The sequence below is a fragment of the Passer domesticus genome, chromosome 10 (genome assembly GCF_036417665.1).
Source record: "Passer domesticus isolate bPasDom1 chromosome 10, bPasDom1.hap1, whole genome shotgun sequence".
Classification (NCBI taxonomy): domain Eukaryota; kingdom Metazoa; phylum Chordata; class Aves; order Passeriformes; family Passeridae; genus Passer; species Passer domesticus.
Genome location: NC_087483.1, coordinates 23,149,072 through 23,171,542, shown reverse-complemented (window position 1 = coordinate 23,171,542; position 22,471 = coordinate 23,149,072). Strand labels below are relative to the sequence as shown.

The following is a 22,471-nucleotide window of genomic DNA, read 5'->3' as shown; positions in this document are numbered from 1 at the left end:
AAAACAGGACACAACTTTTAAAGTAATCACATCAACTCTTCCAACCCTTGCTAATCCAACCAAGTTTAGAACTGAAACCCAAGAGTCTTTTACTGCTTCATCATTGGTATTGCATCTTTCTAGACAGATTAAATGACCAAGACCTGTATTATTAGCTTATATTGTTCAAGATCTCACCAGATCTTAGTATCTGTGGAGAGGCCTACTTTGAACACCTTCAAAGGCAACTGAAGATAAAGAATATTAACCTGTATATGACAAGCTCCCTGTCCCACTACTTTGTTACCAACAGCTTTTTAAATAAAGATAACATGACCAGCTGATCTTCCCTAGTAACTCTATATGACACTGGTCCTCCTAATCAATGATAGCATGTGCAGGGTTTCCTTTTCTTGAGCTGATGTACAAAACCACCAAATATTCCCTCAGTAAAGTAAAGAGATGCCACCCCTTCAGCGTGACAGCAGCCACATTACACACGGGAATGTTAACATGTGAAGCTCTCCAGGCCTTGGAGGAGTGAACAGGCAAGATACAGCTTAGTTTGTCCATGCCTCCTTCTTTGGGGACACCACTTGCACTGAGGAAATAAATCACTGCATTTGAAGCCAGTTACGATCACGTGCCAATGGAACAAGGATTTTGAAAGGACCAAAAATTTCTTGAATTTAAAAACAGGGTCAAAAGCTGTACTAACACCAACATTTTTAACAGCTTTTGTGCAAGCCAGTTGGGCCACATACCAAGAATACTAGAAAGAGGAGGAGCACTGTCAGAAATCATAAAGGGAACTGTCATAGGTAGCTTTGTCTGCCTTGCCTCAACAATTGCCGAGTGCATTAAATACCCCAACAGATACTGCTACTGAGAATTATTGCAAACTGAAGCACTATGCCATCTTCACTTGCTACCTGTGCTGCAACTTCTGGGATATGCATTTCTGAGCAAGGCAGCATAGAAGGGCAATGAATAAAAGAAGCTGCTCACTCACACACAGTATTTTCAGAAAAAGGCCATGTATAAATCTGCATCAAGGGAAAAAGCAGCAAAAAAGTACAATAAACACTTTCTCAGAATAAGAAGAGGCATTGAACGAATCTTCAGCAAAAAACAAAACTACTGGAAAAAAACTCTCTGCCCGGACCAGGTCAGAAATTTAAGGAGGGAAAGAGGGTAGCAGAAATAACTTTCTGGTAACAGAAAGCCACAAACCATCGTCTGACCAAATCCATTCCCAAATAAGACAAGTTCAATCCACTGATAATATTCTCATATTTGTTTATGAGCTGTTTTATACAGCTGTCCACAGTATTCAGCTACTCTAAGCAGTAATAGTGAAGCATTCATTTTAAAGTGGAGACTTGGGGTTTTTTTTAGTTTTTTTATGTGACTTTTGGGGCTTTATTTGTTTGGTTGATTTTTTAATTTTATTTTTAATTTGAGCATAGCTCTTCAGCTTAGAAATATTTGTCTAGCATAAAGTAGAAAGCACCTGAGGCATAAACTGATTGCTACCTTTTGCATTCAGCCTATTCCTGGTAAAATCAGTAGCCATAAAAACAAAACAAATCACCCAACAAAAAAACGCTACCAATAATTATATTCTTCAAAAACTTACTTTCTCCTTCAGTTGATTCACTTCAGCTATTGTTACTGCATGTTTTAATTGTAGCTGGAACAGATGAAAAAAACTGTATGAGCACACACAAAATTACATTTGAAAATGTTAATTTTAAGTATTTCTCCATGATTCCCTTTTTCTGCAAACCATTATTAGAGTGGCATAAAGTCAATGTAATTACTTGTCAATTACAGGAGAAGTTATCATGAGCTTTTATTTTAAAACAATTAAAAATTACTCAAACTTCAAACAAGTTCCCCAGTACATAACCACCCTAAAAATCTCCCATTGTTGTCTATACATTAAACTGAAAATATTATCATAAGGTTTCAATATGCCAGGGTAATGAAACGGCAGCAATGCACTTAGGATGACAACTCGGACACAGAATAAAGGAAAAACTTAACACTACTAAATATTTTTACAGTCAGCACTTAGAAATAAATGTGTTTGCTTTATTTTAAAATTAAGCCATGTATTTTTACACCACAAATCTTCATAGGATTATTAGAAATCAAAAAGACTACACTTAAGCCAAATGTAAAGATTTTTTCTAACAAGCATTAATTGTTCCTTGTATCTCGCTTTCCATCTGTAACCTTGCAGAGATTTTCTTTTAGTCAAGGCACATTGCTCCAATCCCAAATTAAAACTGGTGAATCCATGACTATTCTTCATTGAGATTATGTTAGTAACAGCACAGTAATGAGTAATGAGATTCTACATGAGATTATAATTGTATCCCAAGTAAATACAGCACTTAAGAAGCTTCAGCTTGCTGCAATGCTTCCAAACCTAGAAAAATTGTGAATGTTCTCTAGAGATCAGCAGCCTGCAATTTCTACTTCCTCAATGACACTGGCAACATTTTCAAGAGAACAAACTTAGGAGATCTGCAAAATACCAATCCCATACCAACACAAAAATAAGCTGATATAACAGCAAATAGCATCTGATAAAATAGTTTCTTTGCAGTATATTTTTCTCCTCTCAGAGTGAAAATGACAGGCACTTAAATCTACCAGAGAAGCCTGGACTCCGAAATGCCAAAGTCTGTACCATTTAAGTCCCTGACTAAATTCCACAGCCCTGAATAAAGCAAATATCCTCCTTTATAAAAACCCTGGGAAAAGAGAACCATACTATTTCCAATTATGTTAAGTTGTGATTCAGAGCCTGGAATGCCCTCTTGCGTTTATAAATCCATTCCTTCCAAAAAACACACCATAAAAATACTCTCCAAGCCAAAAATATGCCTATCTACAGAATCAAGTGCTTTTATGTACACAGATTTCTCAGAAGACTGCAGGGACTAAACCAAGAAATTAGATATGTATTTCTTGTCTTCCTGAAAATAGCTCACAACAACACTTGAGACCATTCAAAACAGGCATATTTGTACAACCCCCATGCTCTCTGCAGCTAAAGCCATTCTACTGGGCAGCAAACACAAGCAAAGGCCAATGGGCCAGAGGAGAACTAAGAGAAGCATCCTATCTATGCAATGCAATACCCAGACAACAAGGATAGAGTTGCGGCTGCGTTCTACCACCTGTTTCCAAGAGCTTTTTAAATTTAATTTAAATCAAAAGATTGCTTAATGCAAATATGCATAGGGAAACTGGATATAAAAAATTACAGAAGACCTACATTTCAATGGACATTTACCAGAGATATTTTTTGGTGACACTGGGAAAAAACTCAAAGCAATGAGACGGAACATGAAGGAGATTATATCAAAACCCTACAAGGTTCAGATGTTCCCCAGTGCACTGCAAAGAATATTTAGAAGACTACTACAACACCTCTTTAAATTTAAGAAGAGACTGCGCTGAATCCATATCCAGTAGTAAACCAATATCTTCATTTTCAGGAAGATCAAAAACTTCTACAGATTTTCCATGTAAATGTGACTCATATGTATCCTCCTCCTCATCATCATAGTCATCATCCTGACAAAATGAGAAAATCATGACATTCTGTAACACACACACACTTTTCCATTAAGCTAGTAGAAATAACCAAAGCACACAATCAAGAAATCCAACCAGCTGCAAAACTTTTCTTGACTAGTTACTATTCCTTTTAAATTTCTTATACCTACGATAAGTGTTAAAGAAGACTTGCAAACACCTTCATCAAAGTTCCACAAAAGAGAGCTAAGAAAGACATGCAAAAATTTATCACATACAATGACAGTTACAAGTGTATTTTGGATTAATGATAAAGCAATAACCACGTGCCTTGACAAGAGTAGTGAAGTGCTTATTTTCCTGTTTTTAACAAGTTGCCTCTGTTACACATTTTTGCTTCAGTTTGATTAAACCCCACCATTTACCCCATTACCAGAGCATGAACAATGTTTTACCTGCTCTGTATCATCATGAACATAGTGCTGCTCGTACAGACATCTCTCTTGCTCTAAGGTCTCACTAATGAGACGGGCTACTTCACTCTCAGCCCCTGGCTTCTCTCTCCCAATCAGGAACCTACAGGAAAAAAACCAAATTATCTTGCAGCAAAAAAATGTAAGACATGCTTAAGAAATTAGTTTGCTACACTGTTGCCTTCCACAATATCTTTGTAACATTTTCATACTGTGGTTTTGTATTCTCCATGAACAAAGAATGACAAAGAGAAACTATTATTTCAGAGAAAACATACGTACCTCACGGTGCCTTTGGTGTTCTTTAGTACAGTGGCTGCAAAGAACTGAGTAACTCCCACTAGACTTATGCCATCAACCTCAACAATCTGATCATTTACTTGAATTCTGCAAAATAAATAAATGCTTAGCTATCAGGTATTTTGGCTTGAAACATTTTTGACATGACAAATATCACTTAAAACTCACTAGTATTTACAATGATAAATTCTGTCTCCATTGAAATTCATTATTTAAAAATAGTCTCCTCATCCTTTGTTACTGTGCAAGCCACCAATTAAAATGTACACAGTATTTGACTGGATGTTTTTTGTATTATTTACACAGTAACTGGTGTTCTGGAGTGTCAACATGACTTTGCAGTACTTCTACACATGAGCTCATTTTGAACGTTTCTCATATGTGCTGTAAGCAGATCTACAGTTACTTAGCAAAAATGTCCTATAATAAAACCCTCATTTTAAAAAATTTAACATAATTACATTCCTGCTTTATGCTTTAAAGCAGGAATGTTATAATCACTCAGCTGCATTCATCTTTTGTACTTTTACTCACAGTATTCAGCATATCTAATGAAATCAACTGGGCTCAGTTGGAAATTTGTAAAAAGTATAATCAATTCAACGAAAAACTCACCGTCCATCCCTCTGAGCAGCTCCACCATCTGTTATTGTTTTTACAAAAATACCTAGTTTTTCCAGTCCCTGATCAGCACCAACTCCCATTCCAATGATACTGATGCCCAGACCCCTGTCACCTAAGGGATCCAAAAATCTAACATTAGCTGCATGACATATGATGTAACAGTTAGCAGTACTGAGTTGTTTCAAAGCATTCCAAGTCTTTCTACACAAGATAATAGAAATTCACTTTAAAAAGAGAAAAAAATAGAACATATTTTATATGTAGATACTACTTAAAGCCTTTTTGCCCTGTAGCCTTCCTAACTTCAATTTAGTATGACAATCTGCACTTAGTAGAGGCCTGTCCAGTTAACGCTCACCAAGTTCACCAGAACTTTTCACAAATCTAACCCTAGACACACATTCAAAAATTCAATACCTAAATTCCAGGAATATACAGCTATGGTTTTATCTCTTGTAAATGTTCAAGATTTGATTTGTACCTTTTTCAATTTCCACAGGAAACACTTCCATTTTTTCCACCCTTTTCTCAAGTTCATACTCAGCTGAGGCTGCCACAGGGTCAACTTCTTCATTACGTCTATCATAGTCTTCATTTGAGTAAGTACTGAAAACCTAAGAAATGTAACAGAAAACTTTTTTTAATGTCTTCTCACCTCCTTTCAAACATCATATAATTGAAAGACAATCCGTAAGGAAATTAAAGTGGTATTTTCAGAGACCTCATTTTCTAAACAACCATCATTTTAATAAATACTGCTGCTGTCACACAGTTTCCAGCTTGCACAGAAGTAACACTTTAAGTTTCAAAACAATTACTTTAACAGATTTTATCTTGCAAATGCACCAAATAGTTAAAAGAAATCAGTCAGCTCCTCTTTGATATTGTGTGACTTTTTTTATTAGGACTACATTCCACCAAATCCTTCCTCTCCTTCCCTCCCCCCACACCATCTGCCAATTGCAGTGTTTCAAACAGATGTAGTTTTCTGATTTTGCAAGGGAATCACGCAGTTTCCCAGGAAAAGGAAATGCCTTGCTACATACATTACTATTTTTAGTATTCACTCCAGCTGAGTTTCTGAATTGTTAAAAATAAAAGATAAACAAACAACACAAATTAAGACAGAAATCTAGAAAGGAAGAATAAACTATATATAACAGGGTTAATCTTACATATTCATTAATTGTATTTAAATTAAGAAGTTAGGAAAAAAAAAAAAGGAAAAATATCACACCCTCATTTATCTTTAAAAATAAGGTTTATCTGCTAAATGTTTTGCAGGCACTGAGTGTTTCATCCTACATCATTGTAAGACAAAAAACACTCATTGCAGCTGCAGCAGCCATCTCCCTAATCAAGAACATGCAGCACTGACATGAAGTTCATTTACACTGGTTTACTATATTTTTGCAACTGTTGTATTTTCCACTGACACTACCTAAACAGGTAACTGCAATCATGGAAATACCACAGTATTAACTGTAATTAGCATTTTCCCTGTGAATTTACATTCACTAGTATATAGCTTTAGCTCTGCAGAGCAGTAGTTTCAGACACTGAAAAAAGGTCATTGAAACAGATTATCAAAATGCAACCAATATAATTCAGTATTTCCCGTGAGGAGCCTACTGCATCATCTTCAGACTACAACCTGAGATCAGCTTCACACACTCTTCCCAAACCCTGCAAAACACCTACTCCAGAAACATGGCATGGCCATATAGTCAGTCCAGTAAGCAAGCAAGATTAGATCCACTTGGCTGAAAGGGAAGGAAGAAATCCACTCTCAGAAATCTTACGTCTTCCACAACAAAAGAACCTTCCTTATAGTCAGTTATTCCTACATCTTGCATAAAGGTTAATAAATAAACTCCTTGTGACTGTCATACAGATACCAGTAGGCAACAACTGGACACAAAAAGACAACAGGGGTCACACTTACAGTATGTCTTCCATGAACTTTACAGAAAAAATCTGCAAAACAGACAAAGAAAACCATCTAAATGGTCTTATTCTACCACTATCAGAAAAAAAGGCAGCCAAGTTCTTTAAATTAATCACCCTCCTCAGCCCCCAAATCACTAAATAGGATATGCAGCAGAAGTATTTAATGAAGCATTGTTCACCCTTTGGAACAAGACTGGCCTAGTTTGTTTATTTTTCATCCGAACAGAAAAAGCAGCATCTCCAAAAACATAGCCAAATTATAGTAAGATGAATTTTAAACTAATAATAAAAAGGAAGTTCATGAGCAGATAAATGATAACTTGTTATTGAGAATATCTGAGTTCTTGAGGGCAAATCAAATACCAAGCCATGGAAAAAAGTATAAATTCATACGCATATAATCTAGTATTAACAGCATGACTAGAATATAAGAAAGATAACTATCAAATGGTTGAGCAAAATGTGGAAAATGGCAATAGTTCATTTTGGATACAGTGAGAGCTGTATTTTCTTAGTAATTTACAGTTCAGTGGTCTAGCAGAGCAGAAGATGATGCAAGTAGTTACTGTCTACTGAAGAATGGCATTACCACGGGGATGACTGGTTCTTTGAACAACACTATGAAGTGCTAGAAATTTGGGGAAGCAAAGCTGCACCATAACAACAGCATTATGTACGCTGCAAGCCTTGGGCCACCAGCATTAAAATATCTCTGGTACTTCTAAAAATGATTTATTACATTTCCAACTTAAGAGTAACAGAAGTGTATTTTAGAATCTCATGGAATTTGCTCAATTTTATACAAAATTGATGACAGGAATTGTTCATCTACCAGGAGCGAATAATAGAATTTGAAACTAGTGGTCGCTTAAATTCCAGTGATGTTTATAAATTGCTATTAATAAAATAATGCCATAAACATATCTGTGCAAACAACAAATCCTAATATTTATGCATTACCACCTTTTTAAGAAAAGCCTATTTGAAATAAATTCTGAGTAATTCACTAAGAGAAAGAATTCATACTTTTGTCTTCAAGTGACAGTTGACAACTGTATGAGAACATTTGGGTAATATTCTAAAAACCATAACCTCACAATTAAAAGAAGATAGCCCCATTTAGAAATAGTACAACACACCCCTCTCCAAACTTCAGAAAAATAATTTTGAGGAAGAACATTAATTTACAAAGAACAGAAGACAAGTAAAACTTATAACCAGAAGCCAAACACTGCAAAAACAGAAAGAAAAGCAAAAGCACACTAAAAAAAACTATGACTGAAGAGTCAAGGGTAGAACACAGAAATTTTTATTGTGTACATGTGGAATCATAACATTGTGTTCATCTTTTATGAAAGAGAAAAAAGTGTTGATATTAATACAGAAAATGCAGGACTGGTCAGCAAGTTGTTCCTGCCAAGTAGCAAAAGTAACATTTAAACGTGGATAATAAATAATGTAAGTTCACAGTTTAGAAGACTGATGAGAAAGCTAAACATGTTCATCCCTGCGCTGTGCCTGGCAGGGTTTAGTCACTGAATCAAATGCATTACAGACAAAAGAAATTCTAATCTTACTATTCAGAAACCACTGCTAGCTAGAGATTAAAAAAATTATTACTACCACAACTGGTATTTTTAAAAGACATACTTTAGCAAACACAAGTTATTGGCTCAACACAGTGGGAACAGATGAATTTTACTGTGGAAACCATGTAAATTTCACAAGCCTTTTACCATAGCTTGTTATATACCCAGAAGGTTACCCCAACACAAAGAACTTTTGGACCCTGTCAAGCTAACAAATGGCAAAATACCATCTGAAAAGGTTTGGTTTTTTTTCACTTAAAACCTTTTTCCTTCAGAATGAACACAATTGATTTGAATAAAAAACGTTGTGGTAGAAGGCTGAATTTTTAAGAATTATTTGAATTAAAAGGTTAAGACACATAATGGTTAATTTTCAAACATACTTAGTGCTTGAACGGCATATATATTTAGCTGGAGAGAAAACTAGCTACATTCTTCACACCAGAAAAATGAAACACTTTTTGAATGCAAAACTTGGTTTCACATATTTTATGAAGATGTTTATCTAGACACCCTCGAGACAAGACCAGCACTCAAAAAACACCAACACAGCCTGTCTGAAATATCCTACTGTTCAGTTCCTGTAACTGTGACAGAACTAAAAATTTGTTATATCATCTTAGTGCTAACACAGAAAATAGCATTATCATGGAAAAACAGCAATGACCTTCACATCCTTCAAACCCTTCACAGGACAGAACAATGTCTACTTAAATATGTTACTTTTAAAAGAGTATTAATTAGTTAGAGGGCAAACACTAATTTTCCATGTGCTTGCATGAAAGTACTGCAGACTAAAAAAACGCAGTCCAAAACCTCCACTCCAACATTTATTTCTAGTATATAGATTTGTTTGTGCCTAATGAAAAGCAGGACATTACAAAAGTCATTCAACAGTAAGATGAGGAAATCAGGAACTGCCCAGAAGAACTCCCAACTAATTAGAATAGAAGCAACATCAACATCACCTGAAAGTTCCCATACAATCCTGCAGTATTTGCTGGGAAGCCTCACAACAGCTGCACAGGCAGTTACAGCAGCCCTGAACACCTGAGAGGGGCCCTGCAGCGTTACTGGTGCCCTGCCTGGAGCACACCCAGCCAGACCACAGCCCTCGCTTCACCTGCCCTTGGACGGGCCTGTTTGCTGACACTCCATAAAGCCAAATATTCAAAACATAAGGTAATGCTCAGGGAAAATGATCCAGCAGCAAACAGTTTCAGCTTTCCAAATGGAGGCCTTTGTGATGCCTGGTAAAACGTGAAGTGCCCATGAGTAATCATTTGAAATAGCAGCACTGAAGCAGGACTGAAGCCTGATGTACACCTTACACTTCACTCTTACTATCTCCCTCTTCTGTTCAAGTAGACATCTTGCTACTCCTATCCTATTCTTCCCTCTACTTCCAAAAACTACATGGTTAGTATTTTACTAGCACTACTTTGTATATTTTAAGTAAAAATTTCCTATATCTGATCTAACTCAATTCAGACTATATAATCCTAGAAGCAGAAAAGAAAAATACCTTATTTAATTTGACTTTTTAAATACTCATACCTTTACTCTTCAAAAAGTTTTCAGAGCAGTTGGCAACTGTTAACAGTTGATATTAAAAACAATTACACTCAAGATAGCAATTTCTGTTACTAACCAGGTAGACAGGCAGGCTTTGCACACTTGTGTCCTTGGTATTGCAGCTCGGTATGACTTAATCAAAAACCCCAACCAAGTTTACATAAAGACAAAAGTGCAATCTTGCTTCAGATCTACAATATAAACAATTTCATATGGACAATGCAATCATAAACCAGTTTTTTTATCAGTCTCATTCTCTACTTAATTCTCAATAAAACCAGTAAAATTCATTCTTTAGTTCTGTTTTTCACTGCAGGAGCTTAAACACTATAGCCCGCTAAAGAATAAGACAGACAATACAGTATCTATTTCAGTCAGGTTATGCTAACTACTTGAGGAGAAACATTCACCTTCAGGTATTTAATTTTTATATCCCAGTGGAAAAAAATATTGAAGACAAAGAAAAGCATCCATTTAGATTCAGAGCACTGATTTTATTTAATTTCAGATATTCAGAGAAGTTCAGAGACAATCCATGATCTCCGTGTGCAGAAGAGCTCTGCTGTGACCTGGCTGTATTCCTCCAGCAACTCAAGTTGAGGTGACGATGCTCTCTGACTGACAGAGAGACTGAAAGGATCCAAAATAATTAGCTTATGACCAGAAGAAGAAAAAATACTCAAAACACCACATATAAGGGAGCACCAAAAATATTTTAGCATCTGAAAGATATATATTTGTATAAAGAGAATGATTCAATTATGAACCTCTGTAAACTTCACAGGTGTCTTGGTACCAACAGTTTATGCCTGGTGATCCACCTAGATACACATGTATGTATTTAGTACTCACCAAAACAAAAATCTTGGCCTGACTAAATCTAAAGAGCAAGAAAATCACTACGGGGAACTTCAAAAGAATAACAGTGAACACAAAAATAGTCCACCTGTATACTAAAGACCTTAGAAGAAACAACAAAATAAGCCTGTCATCAGGGACTACCAGATCAACTCAATTAACTAATCTGCATTAATACTGTCCTTAGCAATGATCAATACCCTAGTTCTAAAAAGAAGGGTCAATTCACTATGCCGAGTCACATTAGAGGGTGATGAAAGAAAATGTCTGAAAAATAAGATATTTGACATACTGCATAATACTTTCCTACTAAATAAAAGTGTAAGAACCCTGTAAAAACCTCTGCACAATCCTCACGATCTCAAGATTACAAAATACATACTCAGATAATGCAGGCAAGCATCTTTTTACTTATGTCCTTCTTAGTGTTCACCTTTCTTTTTGTTAGAATTATATGGAAAGGGGATAATTTACTTTTCCATTTCTCCAGAGGTAAACTGCAAAAAAGTTTCAGCTACTTCTGGTTCATTTTTACCTGGCTAGGATATGTATTCTCACATACTAACAATACTAATCATCATCAAAAGACACTGAATCTTTCAGCACTTCAACTGTTGAGCTACTGAACTTGTCTCCTATAAATTTGCTTATCTTGGCTGACCTCCACCACCTCCCTCAGTGTTTCTTCTAACCATCTCCCATGAAACCCTCAAGTACCTCATATTCACCTCCTTTTCTCCCTCCTGTTCCCCACAGCTATTCTGACAGTAAAAGACAGCGCAGGCTGGGAATACATAGTGATCACCTAACATTAAGCCAAAAAGAACAAGTAACTTCAACTACAACTGCATCAGTGAGGCCATGAATATGCACCTCTGATACAAGTGCTAATTTTCCACCAACCAAGTAGTACTTTAAAAGCACCTTTTAAAATTCTTCTTCCTAATAAATCCACATGAAATTGCTAGAAGTTAGAAGCTGGAGGGACTGAAAGGAGAGTGAGGTCAGGCAGATGATAACCTCACCCAGTCTCCATAACCTCAACATTCTCTTATTTTTCTATAGTTTTCTAGCATAATCAAATACATTAAGCAGGTCAGTTGGTATGTTTTCTAACTGCATCTACAGAATAATCCAGTTAGAAATACACTGAGATACTAATGTAAAGAGTCAAGCTTCTCCAGCAGTGAGCCAGGATATAAAAAATTCTTTACTTTTTCTGTTTCAATTCAGATTTCTGATCTACAGCTTCATGTCCTGGCACAGGACTCTCATCCAAAGACTCCCGAAATGCCAAATCAATCTACAATTGTAAAACTTACATATCAAACATTTACTAAAAATCAAACCAGAAGATGTATGATTCTAAAAAAGGAAAAAAAAAAAAAGGCAAAGACAGCTTGAGTTGAAAGAGCTTTTTTCCAGACAGCTTAACAACCATCATAGCATCAAAAAACAAGGACCATAAAGACACCAGAAAGATTCGACACAGAACTTTGCATTTAATTCTTCTTATAGGTTTACCTGTGTTACATTTAGGCTTAATAAACATTTAACTTAGGAAACATTTTACTTACATGAAGACTGAACTTTTAATAAATGTTTAAAGATTATCTTTTCCCAAAACATCAAAAAATTTCAAATATGTATGAAAATATATACCTTCTTGCTCCAGTTATTATCCATGTTTTTAATCTCTCATACTGTTAAGCTGCAGGAATGCCATACTCTCAGATGCAGACAGAACACAACAGAATTATTTTTTGTTAAAAGTCACCAAAAAGTACCGGGGAGAGACTGAGATGAAAATATGAAGAGAAGTTGTTTTGATGTTACATTACAAATGTCGTAATGTTGATAAACAGAGCTTCAAAACAATTAAAATGTATGACTTTAAACAAGCAAATTGTCATTGGAAAAGATCCCAAACAAAGTAAAATGGAAAACCACATTATTTCTGTCAAGAAAAAAAAATTAATTCCCACATATAAGTCAATTCTGTTTAAATCTACTCTCATATCAAATCTCCATTTTCCTTCATCAACCCTCACCCACATCACATACTTGTTTCTTAATGCCACAGAAGTACTTTACAGAAGTGCTTGAGCAATGCCCGACAATTGACCAGCCATCAATTCTCTAATTCCTGAAGAAACTCCAGGGTTTGGGTATCTTCAACCAGGTTGTGGTTTTTGCACCCCTTTTTGTGTATGACATTGTAAGTACACAAGTGAACGGTTCAAAAACCAGAGGCTGTATGAAGCTAATCACTACACAACATTGTGTCAAAACACAAGAGTCTACACATTGATCTAGAATATTTGTGCATCTTCTAAAAGCATTTGCAGGTATGCTGTCAAAATCTAATTCAAGGGTTATCTTCATTTAGTTCTTCATTAGCTTCCACAGTAAGCAGTTTTGTACGAAAAACGCTGAAGAACAGGAAAGGCTGAACACCACCACCATTTGTGCCCAGCTATACATAAAACAGCTTTCCTGTGATGTGCAAGACAAATGGCAATACTATGAAGGATTCCCATATTTTCTCAGAAGCAGCTGAAACTAGACTGGTTAGGACAACATACATGAAACTGCTTTCAGTTTCCTTATGAAACAGATTTATGCTCAGCTGTGACAAATATAAAAGTAATGCCTTTATGAAGGTTTGGGGTTTGTTCTGTTTATTTTTTAAACTGTTTTCTTGACTAAACCAGGTCAAAATATACTACTATTCACAAAAAGCTGGGAACAGACACTCCCATGCAACATAAACTAGATAGCACTTGATAAGCAAACAGAAGCAAACAGCAGCAGCAGCTGTACTATGTTTTCAGCTTACCTGAGCTAGAGAATTTCTAAGGATCATAAATCATTGCAGAAGTTAGTCACTGTGCTATTAAAGGCTTGGAGGACAAAGTCTGACACAGTCAGAGGAGAAAACATCTCAAGAAATCAATTTGAAAACAAGCATTTGTTTTCCAAACAGAAAGTTTCAAAATTACAAATGTCAAACAGCACTCAGTCATTACATTTATGTTAATTAAAGCCTTTCAAGGTAATCTCATAACCAACAGCAAGCTAATGTCTGCATTACAAAGGCACAATGAAATACAAAGGGATGACAGAAGAATTACCTGATGTTATTTGCATTGTGTGTAATGCTGATTGCTTACACAGTTTACTCAGAAAACGTTAAGACAAAGGCAAATTCAGTTCCCTTGCAAATACCTTGGGCTGCTGAGTGTGCTTTACATTCCTTACTGCCTTCATATGTGGCAACAAGAGACTAAAAATTGCTCATGTATCATAACACATAACTTTGCAAAGTTCTGCTAATAATTGTACTGTATCACTCTCTAAACTACTCCAGGAAAACAAGAACTGAGATAAAATGTTCCCCCGGGTCTGGAAAGATCAAATAGCAGCAGGGCTTAGTCTGGTCACCCACAGCAAGTAAAAAAATCCATATGTTGTTTATCAACAGCTTCTATGGAATTTAAACACTTCTTTTAAAAAGTCTCATCTGTGCTTGCTTTCACAGGCACAGGGCAACACAAAATAACAGAATATTTGTGCAATTATGTTCCATCTTTCCTGAAATTATCAGATCAAATTATGTTCTCAAGCCCTGCTACAGATGTCAACAATTACAGACCTCAACCACAGGTCAGATGCAGTGCTAACCGTGTTAGCTACCTTATACACCCCCTGAGAGCTCTACAGTCTCCTTTTACCCAAAGACCTTGCCGATATTACAACTGGCCAGAAGCTTTGAAACAGAAATATTAATCCAGTTCTCTTTGTTGTAGCAGTATAAATGCTATTTTTAAGGTGCCTCAAGTTCTATCCATTACCGACAGACATATCCAACCTCCCTTTTGCATAGTTCAAATACAATGGTCAAAGCTCTATCACTGCAGAATGCTGCAGATCTGAGAATGTGCTTTTTCTTGCCCAACACATTCTGAACATTTTGAATTCTTCAGCTCTACCAGATACCTGCTAAACAGCAACTGCAAGAGACACAGATGGTTTCTTTGTAATCACTAGAGATTCAGAATGAAAGCAGCAAGAATGCAAGGGCAGCCTGGCCTCTCTCAGGAGCATCTGTGAGAAGAAGAATCACAGACCTTCTCTAGTGGCTATGAATGTCTGAAAATGGCACTCACATTTTAGTCAAACTTATTAGTCTAAATAAATCTGAAAGAAGAAGCTACTAGGATACATTTTGCACTATGGCACTGCTCTAAGCTGTGGTAGGGATCAAGAATAATCTTTTAGCTACCACTGAGATTTTTTTTCCTCTTCCAATTTAAGATGCACTAAAATCTATGAAGAAAGATGGAAGAGATTTCCTTCTGTGAGGTAAAACTGGGATTTTCTAAAAGGTTATTGAGATATTAAAAATACAGAACTAAAGAAAGTTCTGGTTAGGCATAAAAAAGTTGGAATTGTTTATTTTAGAGAATACAAATCCCATAAACCATATAACCAGGACTTATTCCCACTAATTATCATAGAAAACATGAAGCAAAAAGGCAGACATGGGAACAGAAATCATTGCTTAGGCAAACAGAACAAAGAGGGAAAACCTACTGAAAATGACATGTAGAAAGAGATCTCTACACCCAATGTAGGAAGGAGACAGTCAAGTTTCACTGAAAGGGGATAAAGGAAGGCAAGTATCACAAGCTTCAATTTAAGGGCCTCAAAAAGTATCTCAATAACCCTATTGCTATTAAGTACAGTTTATTCTGCCAATCCAAGCAGGACATTATGGCAAGAACTATGTTAGTTTTCATAGGAAACTGCTACCAGTTGCTTCCAACCATTCATCTCTTGATTGTGTAAATGATAATCTGAGACAGGTTGCTTCCTGTGGCTTTCAGAGACGCAGCTAAAATTGAACGGTGCTTGTTACCAAAACCTGAGTTTTGCCTACACAAGAGCAACCATCACAGCTGGCACTAAGATTTTCTACCAGGGCTTTCAACTATGTCTGGCATAGACACAGCAAAGAAGGCAAAAGTCTGTTAAGGGCCACTGCTGCAGTAGGATATCAGCAATGATCAGTAAAACTCTGCCTACAGCAGGAAGTCACTTAACACATTTACAGCAGACTCTACACGGCACTTTGCTCAGATACTGAGTGCACAAATGCATGTAGAAATGGACTGATGCCCCTCTGGCTCTCTCCCAGCCTTAACCAGACTCATTATGCAGTTTTCAATAGCAGCACTCTCCCCTTCACTGCTCCAGGTCACCACTAAAGCAACATCAACTAGAAGAAAGCCATATAAAGTCAGCTTGTCTATGGAGAGACTATTAAAAAACCCACACGCAACAAAACTCAACATTTTGCCAAATTTTTTTGCCACAATCAAAACATTTTCTAGGGTACAGCACTGGTGTGTGTTCGCAAACTGGGAATTACGACTCTCTGCTGTGGGAAGTTCAAGAGTCAACAGAATTTTTACATCCCTCTGATGAGTAAAGTGAGTCCTGACTCTCTGTGAGCAAAGTGTAAAAGCTGTTTATTAAAAATTATTTCTTTCAGTCATGTGATAGAAGAAGAGAAGCATGCTGATGAAAGTCTGTACAGTCCCCCATTCCATCCTTGTCCATGTCTCCCAATTCTCCTTTCAAAGTTAAACAAAGACTAGAATAATTCAAATCTGCAAGAGACTATAGGTAAACATAGTTTGAGTTGTGGAGCAACTTATTTTGTGGGTGTTTTTGGTGGAGGAAGATCAGACACATAAATCTTTTTAATTTCTTAAAGTTAGAACTTACACTACTCCTCATTAGCCAGTCTACCCTTTAACTTTCACTTCTGCAACTTTGTAACACCAAAATAACCATGTTAACACTGCTACGGCTTTTCACCTATCAATGCTAGAACCAAAGAACACGTATATGGTTATTATTGGTGACAATTCTAGAATCTTAAAATACAAGAACCAGTCATTTGATACTTTCTTCTAGTCAATTCCATAAACAAGTCTGAAGTTGAATATGAAAGTTTTCGGGAAGGGAGGGATTGTTGATTTGTTTGGATTTTGTTTTTAAACTTTTGTGCCAAAAGGAAAACTGAAAATAATAATTCCTAATGCAATGCCTCAATTAAAAAAAACCCCAAACTATTAAAGGTTAAGGTGTTTGTATCTGCTCCTAAAAGATATCTGCTCCTGAAAAAGTCCAGCAAGTAAAATCTCATGTGCTTCACCATACTATCTTATGAAGCAGCTGTAATTAAGAAATCACTTGTGACTAACTAATAAATTTTCTGAAGCTATAACTTCTCTCATACTTAGCATCAAATAAAAGCTATAAACTTACACTTCTTAAATGCTTTTTAGAACTTCAAAAAAACACAAAAAACCCAAAATTTATTTCCTGAGTATTTTTGACTGCAAAACAATTTAAAAAGAAAAAAGAAAACTCAAATGTACTTACTTTGATAGGAGCTGTTGAGAACTTGACTTTCCGGTCTGGTGCTGGATCTTCCTCTTCAGAAAGCCCAGGAAACTCCTCATATTCGCTGTCATACATATAGTCCTCCTCTCCCTCCAAAATTTCTTTGCCTTCAGGCTCTTGGTTTTCTGACTCTGTGCCCCTGTCATCATCAAAAGCTGCATTCTCTATTCCAAAATCACTGAAGTCTTCACTTGGCTTTTCTAACACTTGCTCCTCTTCTTCAGTATCCTCTTCCTGCTCTAGAACATCCTGTACTTGTGTAACTGGATCATCTCTTACAGACACCCCATCTCTTTCTTCTTCCCAACTGGTCTTGCTGCCATCTGTGAACTCTTCTACCACTTCCAAGGCATAGTCGCTTCTCTTCCCTTCCTGTATATCACATACGAGCTTCTGATTCTCTTGATCAACATGATCTCTCTCCAAATCTTTTTTTTCATGCCCTGAGGTTTCATCCTGTGCAACCAGCTCTGTGCAAGTCACCTCTGTGGGAGAAGCCCAGGAGCAAACACTGTCTGATACCTGCTGAGCCTCTTGAGCAGGCACACTGCCCATATTCCACGGGCTTCTCTCCAGTACCAGTTGCTCTCTTTTGTCTTTTCCCAGTGCCTTGCTTGGCTCATCTCTGCAGATCTCGGGCACTTTGGGGAATGCACCTTTCTCCAGACATCCTTCAGCAATAACAGATGAATTCAAAGTCTGCTGGCCTCTGAAAGGGTCCTGATTTGGGGAACTATCATTTTTGGAAGTTTCTTTGGATTCTTCAGTATCACTGTCACCCAGAAAGCTTTCCAGCCTCCTAGAAATGGGCCCTGCATTCAGGAAGGAAGATTTGGAACCACTATTAGCATGTTGCTGCTTCAACTCCTCATTATTTTGATTTTCAACTTTCTCCAGTGCAACTGGAGGACTTGCTTCTGTATTAAAACTGAAGTGGTCCACGACATTGCTGCAATCAGAAGCTGAACCATGTCTCTTCTTATCTTCACTTCTTTCACTTTTGCTGGGGGAGTATCTGTCCACTGAGCTCCGTTGTCTTATATTTCTCTCAAAGAGCTTCCTGGTCTCTGAAAATTTTTCTGCCAGGGCTACTTTGTCCAAGTCTGCCTCATCACTGCTACGGATGACTTTGTCAGAAGCAGAAGACGTGGACAATGAATCCACAGGACTGCCACTGGGGCTGGTAGTTGCATTAAGAAGATTATTTTTTTGTACAACGAGAAAAGATGGACTACCTGGAGAAGACCCATACTCTGCCACCGTTGCCCGGCTGATCAGTTTAGTCTCAGCAGGTGGACTGCTTTCACAACAGGTTGTGGAGGAAGAGCTCCCCATTTGCAGAAACATATTTTTGATCTTGTGTACTCTGTTGCCATAAGTAGCAGCTCTGCCTCGACTGTGTGGGTCATTTCCCCCTCCATTGGAAGAGGTGCTCAGCTTCTGATGTAAACCTGTTTTGTTGGAAGCGTTGTCAGGATTGTTTACACCATCAAAAGAGCATTTGATAGCATGGAAATCAGATTTGTAAGCATTTCGGTGTGGAGAAGCACTTCTTAATGTCCTTTCCCCCTTGCCTTCGGTTTTCATCATTGTTGAAGAGAAAGCTCCCTCCAATCCTTAAGAAGAACGGAAAGATCGATTCCCTAGCACAAAGCTTCCACCCTGTAACACCAGGCAGTGTAGATCCCACAGAAGATCCCAAAAGCAGCCTTTCACTCAGTCAGCTCCCTGCTCGCATTGAAATGGAACGCAGGGGACGCTACGTGGAGAGAAAGAAATCAAAGCCCGTGAATGGCCACATCGGGAGTTATCCCCAGCGCGGATGGCGGTATCCGGAAAGCCATCTGCAGAAAGACAGAGAGTTTCCATTAACTCGGGGCCTCGCCGGTGTGTGACACGAATCCGAAACTCGGGCTGGGAATCGCAGCCCAAGAGCTCTCTGCGGGATAAAGCCCATTGTGTCGGCCGGGACGCGCGGACCCAGCTGCTCCCCGGGCACCGACCTGACGGCTCTGGCGGGGGATGCGGCGGCGGGCGGCCCCCCACAACCTCCGGCTGCCGCCCCTCCGCTAAGGGCCGTCCCGGGCTGGGCCAGGCCAGGCCGGGTCGGGCGGAGGGGGGAGGGCAGCGCCAGCCCTTCCTGCCGCCCGGGGGAGGCCGGGCCCGGGCCGGACCGGGCGCACGCACCGCGGCGGGGCAGGACCGAGGGGCCCGGGCTCCCCGCGCCGCCCGGAACGGGGGAAGCCACAAGTTTCGGCCCCAAGTTGGGGCTTCCCCGTGGTGGCGCTTCTGCGCCGCGGGGCCTGCGGGGCGCGCAGCGGAGCCGCCCCGGTACCTCACCCCAAACTTTCCGAGCCAGCCTACCTGGGGGCGGGGGTCCTGCCGCCTCCTTCCCCTCAGCGTTCCCAGCCGCCCAGCGGCCACACACACCACGCCATCATTATCCGCCGCCACAGCCGCCCGCCTTTCCTCTCTCTCCCTCCCGCCCCCCCCGCCCTGCCGCTGCCGCCGCCGCCCCGCGCTCCTCACTCCACCTTCCTCCCGCCCCCGCGGCGCGCTCAGAACCGCCGCCTGCCCGCCCGCGCCGCTCCCCGGCCTCTCGCCGCTCCGCGCCCTCCTCCGCGCTGCGCCTCGGGCCCGCCCGCGCGCGCTCCCTGCCTCGCTCGCACACAAAGAGAGGGAGCGGCGGGCGCGCCCCTGCTCCTCTCTCCCAGCGCCACGGAAGAGACGGGCTGGCGGCGGCGGGCGCGACCGGCCCGAGGGAAGCGCCTCCCGCGCCGGGATATACCACGCCGTAGCGGGATACGCGTTTCGGGTGATACCATGTCGGCGAGGCGAGCCGGCGCGGGGCAGCGTCGGTGGGTGCGGAGCGCTCACCGGTGCCTCCGCCGGGGGAGCTGGAGACGGTGGGGCGAGGGACGCTGGAGAAACGCGAGCGCCAAGCTGCTGTGATGCTGCGCGCTACTTTCAAAGCCCGGGCGGCCAGCGCGGCGCGGAGAGCGCCAGGCCCGGCTTCACCGCAAAGCAGCGAGGTTCCCGGGAGGGAAAAGTGGCGACAGCTGCCACGACCGAGGCTCGGACAGCTGAAGTAACAACAGTGCCAAACATTTATTTTTTTCTCTCTTCCTTTCAAAAATGAAGTAGTTGTTAGCCGCTCCCGAGCAGGTAGGTATCAGAGCTCAGGAGGATCCGCAGCCGAGGCGGCGCCCGGCCCCCCGCGCACCTGCTGCCCGCGCCCCGCCGTGCGCGCCCCGGGACAGCCGGACACGGCCGCGCGGGATCGGGGCTCAGCCCGCTGCGCTCCCTCGCACGCTCCCCGGGCGGGAAGGCACTGCAGCTCCCCAAGACTGGGAAAATCTTGCTCATCATCGATAGCCCCAGGCAGTAACAACTGCAGTTTGGAAAGCAGTATTCCATACGTTTTCTCTCGTTTGTTAGTCCAAATAAAAGCACTGGCTTCAATATATTTATCAGTCAAAGACAGTATTTGGACGACTGTTTGATTGCAGTTCCTTACATACGTATAAAGCTCACACAAAATTATTAGAAGAGCACAGAAGAGTACTGGTAGTTACCAATTACCTGGCAACTGTTGGCACCTGGCAGCAAATTGTGTAACAGTTACTTAGAAGTCTAAATACTTAGCTCCTTGAAAAAAAAGCTTCACTGGTTTATTACTCAAGTCTATGATGAAATTTATACATTCTCCCAGGCATTCCAATTGACTCTGGATTAACTTGGAGTCACAAGCTTGATCTATGTTACGATATTTCACAGCTTGATCTAAAATCTATGATACAGTTTCAAGTTAGCCTTAATCATGATTTTACAATAAAATAAAATCTTATTATTGATATAACAGTCTTTCTAAAACAGAGACAAGATTATTCAGACCTTCTTCTGTCTTTTCAAACATTGCAGGGGCAGTGGAATTTCAACACGGTCTGCCATTAGCAGTCTTACATACACTTGGGAACGCTGTTTTGATACACATAGTTTCACTGTAAGAGCAACACATGTTTCATATTTTGAATATGTAGGCCTTATCAGGAACATGTAGAGGTGATCTCCTGCATGCTATGGAGGTGGTCCTTCGTATACCATTTGTAGGCTGGGCTGAAATTGCAAGGCTTAACCACCATCTTTCAATAAATAGTCTACAAGAAGCTACTAAGCAAATGTTTTTTTTTTTTCTCAAACCAAAGGTATATACAAGGTTGCTCAGCAGTTTAAGCACTGTGGGCAGAGAACATTCTGCACTCTGAACAGGGAACCTGGCAGTGTGTAGGAGACTGCTCAAAGAAAAAACGGCAAGAGTTCAGGAACAACATAAGAACAAAGCCCAAAGCAGCTCTAAACCTTGCTCAGGAAAGCCCGTGGCCTTTGTACTGGGTGCTGGCTTAAAGAGGCTGGAGCAGGAAGATACTCTTCTGTTTTGAACTCTCCCATAAATGAGAAAGCAGGAATTGTAATTAGAGATCCTGAAAACAGATTTAATTGCATCAAAGCACCCTTATTTCTTTATGATTTCCCATCCTAAATAGGAAAAAATACAGGTTATTTGCCTAGCTGTTTTGTTTAGGAGGGACAATATTTATCTAGGTCAGTTTTCTGGGTTTTTTAGTGACAAAGACTGAATTGCATTCAAGATGAGTGCAATGTGAATGTGAAAGAAATAATAGATTTGTTTACTGAAAAAAATATTAAAAAGATGAGAAGGATTCAAGATAAAGACCTCTGGATTTTGAGCAATAAGTCTGGGAAGGTGACGTAGTTTATGATTTCATTATAAATATTGCAATAAAACCTGGGAAGAGTATCTTACACATTCAGTCTGTGGTGCTTTCCTTGAAATATGATGAAATAATGGTGAGTAAGCAAAAGGTTTGCACTGAGCAAGAAGCATGTGCATTTTGTTACCTAAGCTTAGGAAAAAAATAGGAGTTTCAAGGGGGACCTTGGCAGCACGAAATCTTCTTGGGGAAAAAAGTGTTGCTGTATATGAAGTTGTAAATCTAATGAAGACAGATAAAGAGGAAAAAAAAATTCAAGAAAATAAATTAAATTGAGGTCACTTCTATAAACCTAGTT

At 39.5% G+C, this 22,471-nt stretch overlaps 1 protein-coding gene across 3 annotated transcripts in view; it reads right to left on the bottom strand.

Annotated features, from left to right (window-relative positions):
- LOC135308868 (neurabin-1-like) overlaps positions 1 to 20,003 on the bottom strand; it is a 40,171-nt gene extending 20,168 nt beyond the window's left edge. For 2 of the 3 annotated variants that reach the window (XM_064434420.1, XM_064434422.1), the window contains exons 1-8: positions 19,745 to 19,881; positions 17,360 to 19,224; positions 5,413 to 5,545; positions 4,923 to 5,043; positions 4,290 to 4,394; positions 3,990 to 4,110; positions 3,427 to 3,573; positions 1,619 to 1,672 (exon numbers count right to left, since the gene is read on the bottom strand). In XM_064434420.1, coding sequence (XP_064290490.1) covers positions 1,619 to 1,672; positions 3,427 to 3,573; positions 3,990 to 4,110; positions 4,290 to 4,394; positions 4,923 to 5,043; positions 5,413 to 5,545; positions 17,360 to 18,970 — 2,292 coding nt within the window. In that variant the 5' untranslated portion in view covers positions 18,971 to 19,224; positions 19,745 to 19,881. Of the gene's footprint in view, positions 1 to 1,618; positions 1,673 to 3,426; positions 3,574 to 3,989; positions 4,111 to 4,289; positions 4,395 to 4,922; positions 5,044 to 5,412; positions 5,546 to 17,359; positions 19,225 to 19,744; positions 19,882 to 19,914 lie in introns of those variants that run through there. The other variant, XM_064434421.1, reaches the window with a different exon arrangement.
- Between the last annotated feature and the right edge of the window lie 2,468 nt (positions 20,004 to 22,471).